Source organism: Lottia gigantea (assembly GCF_000327385.1).
Source record: "Lottia gigantea unplaced genomic scaffold LOTGIsca_172, whole genome shotgun sequence".
NCBI classification, from domain to species: Eukaryota; Metazoa; Mollusca; class Gastropoda; family Lottiidae; genus Lottia; species Lottia gigantea.
In genome coordinates this window covers 46,423-59,527 of record NW_008708171.1, presented here as the reverse complement: position 1 = coordinate 59,527, position 13,105 = coordinate 46,423, and the positions used below count along the sequence as shown (strand labels likewise).

The following is a 13,105-nucleotide window of genomic DNA, read 5'->3' as shown; positions in this document are numbered from 1 at the left end:
CGGGCTCGACGAAAATATTGACTTACTGACGGACATCAGTGCGTCTCTGATGCATTCCTTTAGTTTAGCGAAATGGCTGAATTATACTGACTTAATCAATGCTGCATTTAATTTTTCGTTTTCTTTTGTAAATATTGGTGTTTCGTATTCTGTAAGGTAGCATCGACGAATGACGGATGAAATGTTTTCCCCTGTCTAGGGCTACCTCATACGTCACTCCGTCAGTGAGTTCGTCACTCCGTCAATGAGTTCGCCACTCCGTCAATGAGTTCGTCACTCCGTCAATGAGTTCGCCACTCCGTCAATGAGTTCGCCACTACGTCACTTGGATGATTGACGGACTGACGTCAATGACGGATTAAGCTAATGGCAATGAATGACGGAGCTACCGATTCATTGACGGAGTGACGGATGAATAAGGCGTGTATGTTTCAGGGCTACCTCATACGTCAGTGAGTTCATCATTCCGTCAATGAGTTCGTCACTCCGTCAGTGAGTTCGCCGCTACGTCAATGAGTTCGCCACTCCGTCACTTGGATGATTGACGGACTGACGCAAATGACGGATTAAGCCAATGGCAATGAATGACGGAGCTACCGATTCATTGACGGAGTGACGGATGAATAAGGCGTGTATGCTTCAGGGCTACCTCATACGTCAGTACGTCAGTGAGTTCGTCACTCCGTCAATGAGTTCGTCACTCCGTCAATGAGTTCGTCACTCCGTCAGTGAGTTCGCCACTCCGTCAATGAGTTCGCCACTCCGTCACTTGGATGATTGACGGACTGACGCAAATGACGGATTAAGCCAATGGCAATGAATGACGGAGCTTCCGATTCATTGACGGAGTGACGGATGAATAAGGCGTGTATGCTTCAGGGCTACCTCATACGTCAGTACGTCAGTGAGTTCGTCACTCCGTCAATGAGTTCGTCACTCCGTCAATGAGTTCGTCACTCCGTCAATGAGTTCGTCACTCCGTCAGTGAGTTCGCCACTACGTCAATGAGTTCGCCACTACGTCACTTGGATGATTGACGGACTGACGCAAATGACGGATTAAGCCAATGGCAATGAATAACGGAGCTACCGATTCATTGACGGAGTGACGGATGAATAAGGCGTGTATGTCTAGGGGCTACCTCATACGTCAGTACGTCAGTGAATTCGTCACTCCGTCAATGAGTTCGTCACTCCGTCAAAGAGTTCGCCACTCCGTCAATGAGTTCGCCACTCCGTCACTTGGATGATTGACGGACTGACGCCAATGACGGATAAAGCTAATGACGGACTGACGGGAATGATGGATCCATTGACACCAATGCCGGAGCGACGCATGAAGAAGCGCCCTACATAGAGCCCTGTAATTTTGTAAGGTAGCATCGACGAATGACGGATGAAATGTTTTCCCCTGTCTAGGGCTACCTCATACGTCACTCCGTCAGTGAGTTCGTCACTCCGTCAAAGAGTTCGTCACTCCGTCAATGAGTTCGCCACTCCGTCAATGAGTTTGCCACTCCGTCAATGAGTTCGCCACTCCGTCAATGAGTTCGCCACTCCGACAAGGAGTTCGCCACTCCGTCACTTGGATGATTGACGGACTGACGCCAATGACGGAGTGACGGAATCATTGACGGATGTATAAGGTGTGTATAAGCCCTGGATTATGTTATACGTAACTACGTCAATCCGTCACTGGGATGATTTGCGGACTGACGTCAATGACGGATTGAGCCAATAACGCATTAACGCAGTGATGGATGAATTAGCTGTGTATCAGCCCTGGACTACTTCATACGTCATTACGTCAATGAGTTCGCCACTGACGGACTGGCATATTCTTTCGTTTTATTTTAAGAAACGTTAGTATTCATCATTTTGTAAGGTAGCATCGACGTACGTCTTTCTAAAAATTTTATTTTGATTTCGTTTTGTGATTATAATTCATTAATATTACATTTTTTGTTCGATAGCATTGACGATCGACGTTATGACGGAATCACTGACGTGAGTGGCGAACTCATTGACGGAGTGACGAACTCACTGACGGAGTGACGGGTGAGGTAGAATTGATTGAGCTAAAAATTGAAAGCGTATTCAAGAAGGTCAATAATTTCTATAAAACATTTTTTGATTTTTTTATTTTCAAGAGGATTCATCCATTGGTTATAATAAACAATTTTACTATAAATTAAAAAGATTTCAAGAACAAGAGCAATATCTTATACTAAACTAGTTTCAATAGGGTTCATCCTCGGGTGATAACTAACACTCACACCAAGTTTCGTCAAAATCTGTCAATAATTGAACCTTCTGGAGTATTTACAAGCTAAATTGAAAGTGTTTTCAAGAACAAGGGCAATAACTCATACTAATTATTTTTCGATATTACCGATTTTCAATAGGGTTAATCCTTTCATAATTACCAACACCCACGCCAAGTTTAGTCAAAATCCACCAAGATTGCACCTTTTGTGGCTAGTGTTTACGGACATTTCAAGAACAAGGGCAATAACTTTATACTAAATATTATACTCACTATTTCTAGATAAGTATTTTCTATATATCGTCATCTTAACATTCAAACACAATTAATTCTGGACACACATGGCTCAAATTTCTACGGTGAGCTGTGAAGACTATTACTGATTGGCTTAACTAAAAAATTCCCGTTTCCGAGGCTAAAGTATGATTTGTCAAAAAGAATGGCCTACCTGTCCCTTTAACTGTAGAAAGAGCTAAAAAGCTAAAAGCATGTCGTCAAAATTTATAATATTAAGACAGTTTGCTTGTGTAAGTGGCCAAATTGTTGAACGAATAGACGATTTTCCATGTCTGCGTCACTGACAGAGAGAAACCGAGTTGAAAGGTCCGAAGGTATCTCGACCTATGCCGAGACTGAACCTTTGACCTTCGGGTTAGCGAGCAACCGTCAAACTCACCGAGCCACCGCGGCTACCGCCTTGAATGTAGAGGCACTGTGAAAGTAATGAGCACAAAAAATAGAAGAATCAACACCTGATTCAGTAAGCACAAGTCTATAGCAACGGTACAGTACTGGTTGTTACTGCCCTATATGTTTGAAGTGAAACAGGTCAGTTTGTATGCATAGAACAAATAGTCCCATTTGAGTAGTACAGTTTGTCAAGAGAATTAGCTTTAGCTTGTTTAGAAATCAGAAAATGAAACCTTACCATATTTGATAATTTCAAAGCTACTCAAGTGTGCACAAGCAGCTGTAGACAAGGCCACAAGAAAATGTTAAGAAAATGGAATTAATGGAGTTTTACGTCCTACTTTTCTGCACGATGTGGGCTAATGAAGACGGGACAAGGCCACGGCCACAAGAGACATATAGTCTTAAAGTTCAGCGACTCTAAAGTCCAAGACTACTGAGACATCCAAAGTAAAGCTGTGTCTAGGATTTTTAGGTACTTTGATATACAAACCCTTCACTAAATTGTATCGCCAAACAACTTTAGGGATTCTATAAGCATAGATTTGTACGTACTAATCACACTATATGATTTCGTATACAATACTACAATAATCTCAGTGTGGAATTAATGTGGAATTGCAAATGGAATTAATTTAATCTGTTGTTAATTACTTGTTATGATAAAATGATGGGTCCGAAATCTTCTAAGGTAGGCCTATTTCCCGATACAGTCATGGCGCTCAAAATTATTTATGCTGATGGGTGTTGTAACTGATTGTGGGGCAAAATTAGCAGATCTCTGTGTAATGATAAGAAAGAAATAAGATTATGAAGCAAGAGGAAACCAAATTTGAGAAACACAAAAAAGTGTTATTTAACAAGGCCTTTTCTTCTTTCAACAATATTTTAAAGGCAATAAACCAATATATGGTTATATATCTGGAATCAAATGTGCATTCTAGCAGGAATAAAGTTGGGATTATTGGAATCAGCCAAATTTTGCATGTTCAACACATTTCGATATATTTCCATTTCTGTATAAAATAGTTTCATTTCGCTATAAATGTGTATGTTCCGATTTGACGTATTGTAGGGGTAGGTAACTCACAGCTCCATATAACAAAGCGTTGCCTTGTTGAGAGTTAATTGTTAATACAATATAGAGTAGTAATGTGTAATATTTTAAAATGCGTGGCAGACCTTTCACTGAACAGTTATGATTCGAATTCGAACTCGGTCTACACTCATACTATCTTTTGTTTATCAAGTATATGTAATTTGAATCAATTCCTGTCATAGATTTTTGAGTTACCTCCCTTACTTAATCAAACGTACGTGGTACCGTACGCCTCATGGCGCAACTATCAGATTGATTCGAATGAAATTCTTCCAATACGTTAAATATATATCGGATCATACAAATTTCCAAATTTCAGAGCGTTGCCTTATTAAGAAATTGTTATTTAACGAAAATAGCAAAACTTATAATATAGAGTAGCCTACGTAATGTGTAATATATTAAAATGTGTAGCAGATAGTCCCAGCCGTTTTGAATAACTTCGGTCAAGTTTATTGTGGATTCAAAATAGTATATACAGTTTTTTATATAAATGATACTGTCCATAGAAAAATGTTTTTAACTTGTATGTTATTTCAATGAATTCCAATGCTAGGTATACAACAATGTACAATTAATTTGGATTATGCTTTTATTTCTGTATAGTTTATAACAATTATAATAGCCTATACAAGAATAATAAAATTAATATACAAAATATACAATAATATTAATCATAAACAATAAATACATGTATATTCACAGTTGTATATCAATAACAAATAATTCGAAAACATAAGATTAGCTTTAGATTGTAGATTTGTGCTTCATGTTCTCTGGTAATCTTTGGTATGACCTTATGGCTCTTCAGTTTGAAATTTGCAGAACCGAATATAATATTGAAATGAAGTTTACATATGATGGCATCCCCAAGAATAGAAATCACAGTTAAATTAAAATACGCACAATGCATTCAGTTTTCCCACTTAACATGGGCAATTTTAATGGGCTAATGTATTACTCATAGTGAAATTTAGATAATGTTTGATTAATTGGTCATTGAGTAATAACACATGTTAAAATATGCAGACATAGTAAGGCATGGGAAATCCTAACTGATACTGATTATATATAAAGACAGCTTGTCAGGCAAGGTAACATACTCCCACAAGCAGATGTCAGAAATGATATAATCTTTAAATTTTTCGTATCAATGATCATCCTATTAATAAAAATTTTCTTAATACATATCTTCATAACACATTAGTAATATCTCATCAATTTACTGTCTGTTATGCTGACATTTTCCACAAAATTCATTAGCAATAACCAAAATACATAATATCATAAAAACACTGTTCTCATGTCTTACATGTTAAAAGATAATTTTTAAGTTCAGGCAATACTTCAAATGCCAATGATCATCAAATTCAAACATAGAACGAAGTCTCATGAACGTACATATTAATCTTTCAAATTTCATCAAATATGACACCTTTTAATAGTCAACAACAATTCCTAAAAAAACAAAATATTGTCAAATTCAAACTAATTGTTCTGATTTTCGACAGGTTTCATTCCTGGGTGATAGCAAACATTTATACCAAGTTTTTTCAAAATCAGTCAATAATTGAACCTTCTAGAGTGTTTACAAGCTAAAGTTGAACGCATTTTCAAGAAAAAGGGCAATTACTCAAACTAAATATTCTTCGATTTTTCTGATTTTCGATAGGGTTTATTCTTGGGTTATAGGAAACACTCACACCAAGTTTCCTCAAAATCCGTCCAGAATTGCACCTTCTAGTGTGTTCAAGTATTTCAAGAACAAGGGAAATAACTTTCATGTGGCCATATAAAAAAGTCACCAAACGACAAATTACAACCATGTATTTCCAGCTTCAGTCAGCCGTGTTGGGCAATAGCACCTACTGCACATATCCTTGGACACCAAGCTTGCGTTTAAAATACTACTAACATGTATAACAATGATTTGGTGCATATTAAAAATTTATCACAGTTTTGTAAGCTCATCTTTCTCACTGATAATAATGCCATTTTCAAATCTCCCTGTTTCTGTTGAAACACTCTCAGTCTCTTCCTGATCTTCAACATGTGATTTGTCTTCTGCTAACTTACTTGAACTTTGACCCTCACTTTCACAATCTGATATTACAAGATCATCACCTGACTCAACAGGATCATCTGATTCGCTAACCACAATTTGAATATCTGAAACTTTGACACATGTAATTTCTGAGTGTCTAATGTCACAACTTTGAACAGTTTGTAATTTATTTTTTGGCACTATATTATCGAATGAACCTATGCTTGAAATGTCGTCCTCAGAAAATCGTAACATTTTTCCACCAAGCTGAAAGTTTGCATGTGTGTTAAGAGGCAGACTGTATTCGGAAACATTATCAATATTTTCTGAGCGCTGTTTCAAAGCTGTCTGAAATAAGTCTGTAGCACTTGAATTAAGATTTAGACAACTATCGCTATCAGAGAAACTTGCGTTATCAAATGAAATGTCACTGAGCGAATCGTTGGTCACTGTTAAGAGTTTCCGTTTTCCACGAATATGAGTAGGGATGTTTGAAAGCGAGACTGAGTTTCCCACCATACTATATCTATCCCAATCACTTGATATAGAACTCTGGGTACTTCTTGTGCTCAAACGTATTTCTTCTATTCTTTTCAAACCACCAGCTAAAATAAAGATAATTACAAAATAATGTCAACTCTAATTTGCTTTTTACAAATATCTTTGATTTTAAGAAGTAACAGTATTTTGTCACATTAATATTGACTGTAATTGTGACTTGTGATAATGGTGCAAAGTTATAGCCCAAAAAATAGGACCTTTTCCATAATAATTCGTAATAAACTGAAATTTACACCATTTTTTACCATTCATTGTCACCTACAATACTACAGCTAAAAATGTCTCTGTCATTGTCAAACGCTTTTATTATGAGCTCCAAGATGAATTCATATGAGTTTATACTAAACGTTTGGTCACTGCATATAAAAGAAATAAAAACTTTAGTAATGTATTGGTTCATGGCAGATTAGAACCCCTTTCATCATCTCCCTGAAACAATTGCATTGGAATTTGAGTTGAATATATTTTTTCTTGTAATTTCTCCAGAAGTAATAATCTATGAATAATTAGTAAAACATATTCTGTTGTGACCTAGGCCAGTGCTTCTATAGGAGAGTATCTTCTATAACACCTATAACCATTTTTACTTGATCCTACTAGAAAATATTAGAGCAAAGGTTTGGGTTCTGGTCTTCTAGTAAACTAGTCCTGCTGAGAGACATGAGATAGAGCTGTAAATTCATAACCCACCTTTCAATAATAGATTTTCTTTGACCTTCAGTTGTTGTAGCTCTTGTAGTTTGAAAGATAGAACTTGCTGAAAGAAATTATAGTCAACAATATTGATCATTGCTAGAGCAAATAGTTGGTACACTTTTGTAAAATAAATAATAGCACTTTCATCCATTTTGCTATACCAAAGGAAGTTTCGAGTTTCACACATATATCCCTTAACAAGATAATCTCTTGTAACAGAGCTTGAGGACAAATATTGTGTTTGCCATTTTCAATTGTTTAACTCTATGTACACTATTGTTAATAGGTTTAATTGAATAGTGGTTTGGCTATTTGTGTTTTTTTGTTTTCAATATTGGCATGCTTGCTTGGGCACATTGCCCAAAAAAATTTACTATTAAAGATCTCCTCCTACCTTTAATTTTATAAATTTTTCATAAAGTTCAACTTTTCGACAACAATCTTCAAATAACACAACAACTCTACAAAACATAATAATGGTCAATTCAGGTTTTAGCACAATCTGGACGAGGGGGATTAAATTGTAATGTAATGATTTCTTAAATGTTTCAGATGTCAAAGGAGGAATCTTCTTAAAAAAAACTCTATGACAGAACCAAATACCTCCAGGTTTGCAGAACAACCATGAAACAAATTTTAAGTCAAATAAGTAGGTGCAAAGTCCTCAACCACATTTGCTACTCATGTTTGTTTGATGTTAAAATATTTCTTTGCAACATTTATTTAATTATTTACAAAATGCAAAAAATATATTTTAATACATTCCATAAATACAGGATAGCAATGCAAAACAACAAAAAACTTTAAAAATTCACATACCTCATAGCATCTCCAGCTTGGCGTATTTTCTGAACAAGTTGTTTATGTGTGACTCCCTCTACTGGTTCACCATTAATAGATAAAAATATATCTCCTACAAAAAGAAAGATTTACATAGTGATGTGATGAAAGAAGTATTTTTTCAAACTTTCTTTTGGAACCCCATGAGGCTTACTTGAGACATTTGTACCATTCAACTACTTTTAAATATTGTTCATGAACATAACACAGTATGTTAACTCATATTTAATAGAGAAGTTGTAAACAAATCTTATGAAAATTAATCTTGCAAATTAAGCTTATGAAGTTTAAAAGCTTATAAAAATTGACTTAAAGAAGCCTCAGTATAGGGACATTCCACTTTTTTGTAGGTCGAATTTTTATTTTGCTCAAATTTATGATAACTATACACTAAAATCTAGAAAAAAGTGTCCCTTAACATATCTGCAAATTTTGACTAAAAAAATATTGCTGTTAAACGCCATAACTTTTTAAAAACATTGAGTAAAGTTTGTAAGTTCGTAATACGTTTTGTTTTGGTAGTTGGAAGAAAACTACTGTACGGGTTTAAGCAAACTAAACGCAAAATTGTGGTGAAATATGTCTTGTACTTATTTGGAAGGTTTTAACTAATAACATTGAGTTGTTACACCAAAACTAGGTCAAACTGCTAATCAACAATTACTACACTCTGTTCTTCATTATCCCTTAAACAAAATCAGTTTGATCAAGTAGATACATAAATGTTAATAGAAAATTAAGAAATGTTTTCAAGTATAATTTCAATGTGTTTGATAATGAAAATTTTCCGAACTGCCCTTTCAACAGGCATAAAGGACCTTGAAAGTTCTTTGGCACCTTATTATTTGGTAACAGAATAAGCTGAAACTAAGTAAACCAACATTACCTCTTTGTAAACCAGCAATCCATGCTGGTCCATTATACTCCACATAATCTACATAAGTCATAACTTCTATCTCATTGGTACGCTTATTTTTAACACCATACGTCTGAAATATATAGTTTCATTTTGAAAGTAGAGTCGGAATATGGTTTTGGAAATCTCATAAAACCTCCCTCATATGTTCTGGTTTTCATCTGTAAAGCAATTTTACAAACTGTATCTAAGTCACTGAATGCATTGATGTACACCATTTCATTTTCAGTCATAGGTCGAAATCTTACCTGAAGAGCAAAGCCCCAAGAATCATTTTTCTTGACCAAGCGAATTGTGCGTCTTTTTCTGTTATCATCAGGATCTGTTTTAATGGCCCGATCTTTCTCCAGATGTTCTAAATCATCTCCTACAGATCCTTTCAACATCAGAGGCTGCAAATATAAATACAAAATAACAGTGACCCAGCTTTATCAAAAAAAAACCACCCATATATGTTGTTTATAAGCTGATCTTTGGGTATATCTCTCGGCATTTATCTTTACCGAATGGTCTGTACCCATTTACAGCTGGGTCGTCTAGAGTAGTAAGGACCACACAAGGTCAAAATAACAAACAAATTCCAGCACTCTAACGAATGAAATACGGTCCGTCATTATTTTCTCAAAAATTGATTAATTGCCTAAATAAAACTTGATATATCTATATCTGCAGATAATTAATGATATAGTTCTCAGTAGAGTTAACAATTGTAACCAGCTATCTAGTTAAGAAATATCTGCATCATCAGAGATCAGAGATTTAAGTGACCATTGAATTCATTTCAGGAACTTTTGAGAGGCATATATAGACAGCAAAGTGTTTCATGCTTCTTATCTGGAAAAGAATTGAATCCGGAATTGCAAAGGAAGTCTCTGTAAGATCCATTTCTGAGCTGTTTGGATCTATGATGCCACTTCAGTAGGTAAGTAAGACTGTTTTCAAATAATTATAGTCACAATTTGCCTTCTAAATAAAGCTACAGATAGGTAAAATTGAGTTCTATCAGGTTTAGCATATATCTGAGGATGACAAATTCCTATCAAATTTTCTTCAAAACAATTTGCTTTTCACTATAACATAACATCAAGAAATCTATTCAAAATACACTTTTGATGTGAAATTTATGGTTCAGTTGACATTATATTCTTTATTTTGTTGTGAGTTGAATTATATGTGCACAAAGCTAATGAAATAATGTATTAACAAGCTGTTACTAGAGAGATAAGCAGAACAAAGGCAAAGTAAACATACAGTAATAGTTGTGATGCTGTGTGTTCGTTCGCTCTAAATATCATATTGATTGTAATATGTTGTTGATGTCATGCTCTATTCTATTCAGTCAATTTCAAAGTATTTATCCAAAAGGTGTACTGAGTTCAATTTTGGCTAAGCATTTCCCTTTTTCAGAACTACAAAGATTCTGCAATAATGCAATAATGTCAACTACAAGTCAAGACAGTCTTAATAGATGTTATGAACACCTTAAATACCAAATTAATTATTAAGATGACTATTTTCCTTTCAAATAAATGTTTTCATGCTGAAACTAAAAAAAATCACCTACAATAATATGGTTACACAATAGCTTATACTGCAAAAACATTTTATCTAACAAATTATCACAAAAAGGTCCTTTCTAGCAAACATTTCATATATATATAGTCATAGGATTTAAAAAAGTTATTATATAATACTTTAGAAATTCATCCTTACCCAATATGGTGAAACACCCAAATCACCCCAGAATTGTTCTACAGTGGCCTGAACTAATACGGAAATCATTTTAAAAAGATTTTTAAAAGATTTGCTTCATTTACCAGTAAGGCACTAGTTTAAAATTCTAGTACTAAAAGTCTACATGTTACAGCAAATTTCTCAATCACAGTACAACAGGAACTTATCTCACTTTTGATTGAATTACCAATTATCTACACATTAGGCACAACTAGGAAGTTCTAAATTTTTATCATGTCCTTCTAGTGGATGTAATAATGTAGATTAGGCCCTCAGTATCCAATCCATAAACTGAGGTCAAATACAGTGATAAAAAACATACGTAGGCATACTATATCTTATCAGATCAAGTCAAAAATGACAAGAACTTCACATTTAATATCCTGTACAAGCCTATTTCATTGCAAATTAAAGGTTAGATAAAGAAAGAACAAAACAACTTCAATACTTTCATTTAAAGTGATGTTCTCCCTTAATTTTTTTTAGCAGTAGTTTTAAAAGCCACTTCACACATTATGTGAATACACAATGAAGCTGTAAAAGAGGTTTTAGTTTTTTTCTTGAATATACCAAAAATATTCCATTTGGTTTCAGTTAGTTGCGTCCATAGCCAAAGTTGCAGAGTGATATCAGGTTTTCCTGCATACTCAAAACAAATACTTTCATTCAAATTTAGAGACAACATACCTTTAAAACAAAGAAAAAAAGACCTGAGTACATCCTCAAACTTAACAAAAGTGTAGGCTGTCATATTTCCTTATGAAAAAAGTCATAACAACATACAATAAAGACAATAGTCTAATCATATTGTTTTATCATTTTACACAAAATCTCTCAATATCATACTTCATTTCCTTAACTTCTAACAAAAGTCACTACAAAGGTAAGAAAACAATGACATTTTTTATTGTAATGGTATGCTTAATTGAGAGTTAAGAAGAATTTTTTTTAGTGTTGCACAAAATAAATCTGGGAATATATTTTTCCAATCATATAACATTTTCAGTAAATATGCATTTTGGACAAAAGCCCTTTGTTATGATGAACAAAATATATGCCAAGGACCTAAAGGACTTAAACCGTGACTTCCCTTTCAAGGAGTCCAAATGAATTATTAGTCATATTCATTTAAAAAAATAGTCCAATATATCAAGAAAAATGAAACCATCCTGTTCAAGATTTTCTCCTATCCTTTCCCTTAGTGTTTCATAACAAACCACCCTTATCACCAAAACACATTTTGGAAATGTACCACATTCTAGCCAGATATCATATCTTGATCAATATAGTTCCATCATAAATCACAAATCAGGATAGTAAAACAACTGAGATAAGTCGAGAGGGAAGTAGATCAGTTATCAGCTGATTATAACTGGTAAATTGGGGGTATTTTATGTCCGATTGGTAGTTAATCATTATAATTTACCTGTGTACCTGTAATCACATTATAGCTTCAGGTATAATATCATATATCATTAATTAAACATCATCCATATTTCATGTTATAATTACATCTATTATCAGTATCACATTATTTACATACATACTCCAGTCTGACTAATGAAAGGTGTGGTGGTTGAGAGATTGAGTAAAGACTAGACATTCCATCCCAGCAGAGATTTGGTCACCATTTGTTTGGATCTTTCTGTGACGAAGGATGCAGTGACAAACATGGATAAAAGACTTTGGTGTCAAGATCATATGTGTGTTAGACTGTTCGAAATCTCTAAAAGATATACATCCCAATCCCAGTCTCCTTGTTAATAAAAGATAGCTTGCCAGGCAAGGTAATATATGCCCACTGGCAGCTTTCATTTTAAATAAAAAAATTTAGCAGTACAGTTACATTCACCAGTATGAAATATTCAACCTTAATTTCAATAGGGATCATCCTTGGGTGATTATGAACACTCACATCAATTTTCGTCAAAATCCATCAAGAATTGTTCCTTCTAGAGTGTTTACGAGCTAAAAATTGAAAGCGTTTTCAAGAACAAGGGCAATAACTTATACCCTTTCGATTCTTCTAATTTTCAATAGGGTTCATCCTTGGGTGATTACGATCACTCATACCAAGTTTTGTCAAAATCCATCAAGAATTGTGTCTTGTAGAGCAATTGTGGACGGACGGACATGGGTGACAACAATATTCCCCCCCCCCCCCCCCCCATTTTATGTGGGCGTATAAAACGCACCACCCACACTATGCAGATTAAAAAGATGCCACAAGGAAATAAAAGAGTAAATTAGAAAATGAATG

The 13,105-nt window shown here is 34.6% G+C and overlaps 1 protein-coding gene across 1 annotated transcript; it reads right to left on the bottom strand.

Moving 5' to 3' along the window:
* Positions 1-6,005: 6,005 nt before the first annotated feature.
* Positions 6,006-10,893, bottom strand: LOTGIDRAFT_238811 (hypothetical protein; the record flags this gene model as incomplete). Its single annotated transcript, XM_009051855.1, has 7 exons — positions 6,006-6,703; positions 7,350-7,416; positions 7,750-7,816; positions 8,175-8,268; positions 9,082-9,184; positions 9,360-9,503; positions 10,825-10,893. 7 exons carry the CDS (start codon positions 10,891-10,893, stop codon positions 6,006-6,008), a joined length of 1,242 nt encoding a protein of 413 aa, XP_009050103.1.
* Positions 10,894-13,105: the final 2,212 nt, after the last annotated feature.